The 7076-nt window shown below is 30.5% G+C and overlaps 2 protein-coding genes across 4 annotated transcripts in view; both read right to left on the reverse strand.

Annotated features, from left to right (window-relative positions):
• Positions 1-1423: 1423 nt before the first annotated feature.
• Positions 1424-5835, reverse strand: LOC108686060 (breast cancer metastasis-suppressor 1-like protein-A). 3 transcript variants are annotated; one of them, XM_018191124.1, is made up of 4 exons: positions 4495-5835; positions 3519-3658; positions 2404-2626; positions 1424-2243 (listed from the first exon to the last, which is right to left on the reverse strand). In XM_018191124.1, exons 2-4 carry the CDS (start codon positions 3628-3630, stop codon positions 1769-1771), a joined length of 810 nt encoding a protein of 269 aa, XP_018046613.1. In that variant the 5' UTR covers positions 3631-3658; positions 4495-5835; the 3' UTR covers positions 1424-1768. The 3 variants fall into 3 exon arrangements, with proteins under 3 accessions (XP_018046613.1, XP_018046614.1, XP_018046615.1); XM_018191125.1 differs by lacking the exon at positions 4495-5835 and having other exon boundaries at positions 3519-3719; XM_018191126.1 differs by lacking the exon at positions 4495-5835 and having other exon boundaries at positions 3503-3594.
• Positions 4540-7076, reverse strand: part of LOC108686061 (neuroglobin-like) — a 74273-nt gene continuing 71736 nt past the window's right edge. Inside the window, exon 4 of the mRNA XM_018191127.1 lies at positions 4540-5575. The gene's annotated coding sequence lies outside the window, so the exon portion shown is untranslated. The remainder of the gene's footprint in view (positions 5576-7076) is intronic.

Genomic DNA, 7076 nt, shown 5'->3' on the forward strand with positions numbered 1-7076 from the left:
TATATCGAAGTCGAGGATGAAGCTGCAGGTGACTGCGCATTGTTTTCGTGTAGTTTCGCTGCGACCTTATTATTACCGCTCGCGGCATTCCACGAGAAATGTTCCTAAAAAGTTTGTAACATATCGTACACGATACACTTAATATATACACGGATATACATACACACACATACATACAAAGTACACGTACAAATACACACAAGATGTGCATGGACACGTACGCGTCCAACACACGAAATTACACGCGTCACGTTGTGTTGAGAGGGCAAGATTAAAAATTAAGTGGAAATGCATACCGGACGAGCGTAACATAGTTTTAAGCAAGGGTCACGTATTGTACGTATGTGTTGTACATAGCCTAAATAAAAATTACATTTAAAATTACCCTCCTCTCTCCCTCTTAATCTCTTCTTTCTTCCTAATTATTCGAACGACTTAATCAACTGCAACTTAATCACATCTACGTCGGGATGCAGATTCAAAAATTATGTTGAAATTTCATATTATTGAGCTGGATGAAACTTTGCCGAATGTTACACTAAAAGAAGCTGTTTCATTACTCTAATTTTGAAATGGCATATTAACAAAAATTAGAACAAATGAATGTACCAAAATAAAATTATAGAACTCCGTATAGCTGCTTGATTTTTGTTGTTATTATTACAGGTTCCATTGACAGGAGTTTAGGACTAAATCAATTTCACATTGTATTAATGTAAAACTGTTAGAATTGCTGGAAACGATGTTAACACATAATTTGCTGGATATACTACTGTAAAAAATTAAAATGCACTTTATTTATAATACAATAATTCTTTCGCATGAATCTTTTTCTCAGTCATTGTGTTACACTACTAATAATAATGTCACACAAAAATTTTACTATATTTCTAAATCATCTATTTCGAACTAAAATAATGAGATATATTTAAACAGTATATAATAATAAAATATATTTATATAATTCTTCTTTACATTCGCTTTGAGTAAACAAAGCACGCTTAAACAAAATTCTAATACATTACAATATGGATAAGATTTTGTTATGACATTACATGTCACGGTTATTTGTTCCAAGCACGGAATATTAGAATAAAAATTTTTTCCGACTAGATCGTAAACGAAAATTATGAAATCATTTTTCAATTGCAACGATTTGGAGACATCGAATATTTTAGTTCATTAAGAAGATGATAAAAGAAGCACAGATATCCATTTAAATATAAAAGAAAGTAGAAAGAATAAAGAGTTTATGCTTCTCTTATTTCTTTAAGATATTAGGGAGATGGAAAAATATAAAGTAAATATGATAATAGAATTGCAGAAATAGAGACTTTTGAAATAAATGAAAATAAATAAGGAGAAGATAATGTCCATATATCGAATATAAAAACCAGTTATTTGAATTAATATAATTGTTTGGCTTATGATGTAAATTTTCGTATTAATTGAAACTAATGTAGACAATACCCGTTTTTTTCAAAATTATGAATTTGTTTCTTCCGATGACACAAGTGTAAATAATTTTCCTGCACTAATGTACCACAGAAGTACGACTCGGCGAATAGGATATTTTAATTCGGTAATTATTTAGATTAATAAATAATTACTCTTACTTTTTATCAAGGCACAGATACTTAATAGATGTCAGTTGTTGATCTAATTTTAGAACATTTCCGGTTGGACGAAATTCCTGTTCATATCAAAGATGGGCGCATAATGTAAGGAAACTATTTTCAACAGTTCTTCAAAGTATTCAAAACATAATTTACATTATTTCCGCTTTCCGACTACCTAGACTTTTTTTTATTAATGCCCAATCTTCCAATATATCCGCGTCGTTGAGCATATAAACGATATAAGGACCTGCGACAGAAACTGCTCGTCTTCTCTCTGAATGATTCCTACGTCTTCTACCGGTTGTATTAAGCCATAAATCCGCATGTATATCTACGTTATTCCTATCTTCCTCTAAACGACGAATCTTTTCTTGTAGATCGTTATGAATACAATCCCAGACTAAGCCTTTCTCACTTTCAAAATTTTGAAAAGCGGCCAATTCTTCTGCTAGAAATTTATTCTGGATATTTTGTAATCTGTATTGCTTTAATATTCCAGCCACTTCTGTTTTCGTTTTCATATTTTCCTTCAGTCGCTCCAGTGGTATTAGATATTCCTCAGATTTTCCAACACGAACTTCACCGAGCTTTGTGTCCACTTGTGTAATTCTTTCTCGATATAATCTAAAATAAATGATATTTGTTAAAACACATATTCATATGTATTCCTTTAAAAAATATTATTCCTTTAATGTTCCTTTAATAAAATTCCTTTAATAAAAAAAATGTTATCAGAGTATAATATATAAAAAAGCTAAATATATAATATGTGTATATTACTTACTGTTCCTTGAGTAGGGTAAATTGTCTTTCCAAATCCAACAAATTGTCCATACATTCATTGCGTCTCCTTTCACATTCGTCTTCGTCCATTTCTGATGAATCATCGCTATCAGTATGTTCTGGACTACTGTCACATGACCCAGAACTCTGGTTACTTTCGTTACTGTCATGGGACATCTCTTCCCCTTCACCTTCTGATTCATCTTTAACGCTTGGCATTTGTACTATAAATAAAAAGTTCGTTTACTTAGCAAAAAGTATTTAATTCATAATGGAAATGCATATTTTTTATTTTAAAGAAACACGAGTCCTCAGAATTCATAAAAATTTGTTGTTATTAATTTCAGAAAGTTTTGAAATTTTCAACTATATAAAAAATTATAATACTTAAATTGGCATATTATACAATAATTAGCCTGTATAAATATAGAATAAAACTGTAAATAATAAAATTGTGAAACAAAATTATTTCATATCAACGCTGTTTTAAAAATTGTTTAAAAATTAGGAAAATATCCCAGGATTATCAGAATCTATATATTTCAATTATGAGTTAAATAAGGCATTTAATTGATAGATGTTTAGAAAAAATTTTGAGAGAACCTCTCTGGATTCTGAGTTTGCGATGAAAACGTAAATAAGATTTAAATAAGGTAAAAAATATGATCGATCTTCTATATCGTAATCTTAGCGATTTCAAGTTTTCGCACTTGTTTTACATACTAAAGGTATTTCCACATTGGAAGATAAATATATTTTAAATTTAAACAAATGTCCGGATAGATAAGAATTAAGAAAATTCATAACATAACCTACACAAAAACAATTAAGTTTATGTCCAATGTAATCGGAGTAAACGGAATTATCGTTCAGTATATCCAGTTTTTATAGGAAATAATGCTTCATTTTAACGTCGTATATTTAATTACACACAATAGAATTATTCGCGCCCAATTAAACAATAGGTTAACTCCAAGGCATTTACTCCGAAGATAGAATCTAATGAAGCTTCGAGTTTTCAAAAAATATTTTATCCCATCTCACGAATATCTAAAGTCTAAACCGAGCGAAATTTTTACTGAAAGTATCAATACACTTACTTATGTGATGTTATACCTGATCGTCGATATAACCTTTCGATCTGTTTGTGGCTTGATCCGGCAGACGCTGACAGCTGGCACTGGTAGACGCGCGCCACACAATGATAGAACATTCTTGTGCTCCTCATACCAATGGCATAACACGGAAAAAGAAGGCTAGATTGAAATGTTTGCAGCTTATCTTATTCGGCTTTTATTACATTTTCTGCATTTAATGTAAAACAAATGTATCATCATTGTAAAAAATTATTAAAAAAATATATTTTCTCTCTTTTGTTCAAGATACACAGGTTATCTGCAGAGAAAACTTAAGAAAATGGCTAGTTCTACATTTTGCCTGTAGATGACGCTAAGATTACAAAATGGTGGAAATCAAGGAATGATTTTTTTTATTTTCCCTGGTTTACCCTCTGATGATAAACTGATTAGTTTTCAATTAATTTAATTAATTATTAATTTATTAAGTAATATTTTTTACAATACTTTTGTTAAGAAGATATCATTTTTTTTTAAACAGAATATTATATATAATTTTTTGGATTTAACAAAATTTGAATCTTCTGAATTTCTTCTAGTTTATATTCATGAAAAGCTATAATAATCGGATAACATATTTTAAATATATCTAAAAATTTTGCTATAAACATTTGTGGCAATTGAATTAATCATTTATTATATTAATCAGAGTTTAAAGTTCATCCCTATAAATTAAACCGAAATTAAAATTAATTTACATTGAAATAGACATTAATGCACAGACTTAATTCATTTCAATTTAGTTATTTGCAATTTAAACAACAATAAAAAATATAGACAAAGGCATAAAATTTTCTTATTTTTATAAGAATAAATTCTTTTTTTCTGTTGCACTAATGTAGCAAATGGTGTGCTACAGATTGCTCGAGTTAGATTGAAAAAGAATATAATTAAGATAAATTAAAAGATTTAAAACATATGAAATTAAAATTATGATTTAAAATTATTTTACTTACTGGAAAAATTGGGAAAAGCGGAAAAACTCTGTATGTCCCACGGGAGGATCGTAATATATATAGATATATATTATATATATTTTGATATATAATACTCCATCGGATACAATAATACATCTGGATCTGTATGGAACAAACAGTTAGACAATGCAACATTCGCATAACTGCAAGGTATACTAGCAATTTTTTTATATCTCATATATATTCATATAATAATATATATTTCTCTCTCGTGTGTGCTTTCTGCGCGTTTCATGAAGACTTTCGGTTAGATAGGTCTTTCGATTTCTGCGAGAAAAGAAGGTACAACTCGTTTTGTGCATTTTGTTCCGTACGAAATATTTTTTTTTTGTTTTACAGTATTCTCCGTTTTTTTTTTCGTTTTTTTTCCCTTTCTTGTTATATCGCTTAAACCCCGCCGCACGCGGGACATGATGCAGTTGTGATCGCACATTACTTTGCTTCCTAGTAGCCCTTAAATCTTCAGGATAAAGTGTAAAATGCCCAGAGTGTTCTTCGAGGACGCGACCAGGTCGACAAATGTCTCTATTTACCCATACGTGATCGATCTCGAGATTCTCGATGAGAAACGTGAGAAGAAAGATACCAAATTATTTTCGTAGAAAATCTCTCTGCGCGATGTCGATTTCATATTTATTCTCACAAGATTATTTTCTTGTCGGATAATAATAAATTATATCCTTTGATTCGTCCCAATTCTTCCTCGTTCATTTTTTTTCTCATTCATCGTTGTAAATATATACTCTTCTGCCAATTTCCCCTTCCCTTGCTTTATCGCTGAGAGCTATCGCCCGATTGCACCAGTTTGATACTCAAACGATCGATATTGTTTGCCACGAAATTCGACGCCCGACACGAGTCCTCAAGTTACACTTCGATGACGAAGAAAGAATGAAAGGGCGCTCGATGTGGTCCGCGATCCTTCTCGTGCGGCGACGGCTTTACACGGACTCTTAATATTCATTTCATGCAACATTTATCGTGGCGCGATCGCGGTTCGCCGGGGAAAAGTCGCGGGCTCCAAACGACTTTGTGATATCCCGCTGATATCGTGTAATAACTGAAATGCAAATCATCAGCGAGGTAAATGCACCATTGAATGACCGCTTAGGCATATCGCTTCAGCTCGATCTCTTTCTTTCTTTCGTTGAGTGAAAATAAAGTTATCGTCACACAGATCTTTCGAGATATGATTTCTCTCAAATATTTGATGTTTCATTGGATTTTACGCGTGAAAATAATTTGGAATTTATAACGAAAGATAGAAGAGATGAACTGACTTTGTAAGGAAATGAAAAAGTTCTAGTGAATGATTACTTTGATCTATCACACTAAAATCGAGGTAAGTATGTAACAGCCTTGGATTAATAGCACAAATGCGATGCTCAGATAAAATCAACATTCATTTTTTAATAACATCGTATTAATTATTAATTTGATGGAACGTTTTGTGCTATTTTCAATTATGTCAACCCATTCATTTTCTAAGAAAAAAATATTCCCCATATGATAATTAATAATATTATGTTTTTTCTTCCGGAAAAAATGTAATCGCTTTACTTTAAAGAGCTTTCTATAATAATTTTTATTACCTAAGTTTTAAGTTTTAAGCCGTAAGAAACTGTCTGAAACTAACTGTTTACAGTTGAAAAGTGAGAATAATCGACCGTTTTGGTTAATTTTTTTTTTAAATAAAAATTTAGATAAGAAAATGCTTAAAGATGAGCTAAAACACTAGATGTAAAATAATATTAATTGAATTTAATATATTAAATTTAACTATTGAATTTAATGTATTGAATTTAACTACTATAATTTAATGTATTAAATCTTAAAAACATTAAAAAATCGCGAAATTAATTTTGACTTACAAAGTTTTTATCAGTCGCATATAAATAAATAATTAATTATAACATAATCTACGAAATAAAATAATAAAAATAATAGTCACGCTAGTTATAATGTAAATATTCAGCGATTTTTTTTGGTTAATTTCTTACTTTGAAATTTAGGTAATAGTTTATCACAGAAAGCCCATCACGTAAAGTAAACATGTATTCAGTGAACGTCTATTGATCAATTATTCAATAATGAACATATCCTATAACGAATTGAAGAGAAAATTGAAATAAAACATTGCACTGAGAAAAAAATTGTTCGGACAAAAAAATAGCTCCCCCTTGTACAGTAATATCATGTCTAAAATTTATCTACGCAATTAACGTAATATACAAACGTAATCGACTAGCTTGTTATATTAGTCATGTAATTTGTTGATCTATAATTTATTTGAGGTAAGATAATTTCGCCCATTCAAACAATTTCTTTTTTTCTCAGTGTAGGATAATCACGACGAAGGTTTACGAACTTCGGTGACGATAGGATGTCGCGAACCGCGGAAGCGCTAATTACCTTACCTAATTTGTTGATCGATTTTAATCTCGGTGAGAGTAAGAGTGCGCACACATCGTTCGTCGTGATCACGACATTCACTTGATCTCGTGTCTCGCGATGTTACGCACCCTCTTGTTCGCGACTTTTTTTCTTTATATATATATATA

The sequence above is a fragment of the Atta colombica genome, unplaced genomic scaffold (genome assembly GCF_001594045.1).
Source record: "Atta colombica isolate Treedump-2 unplaced genomic scaffold, Acol1.0 scaffold163, whole genome shotgun sequence".
Lineage (NCBI taxonomy): Eukaryota > Metazoa > Arthropoda > Insecta > Hymenoptera > Formicidae > Atta > Atta colombica.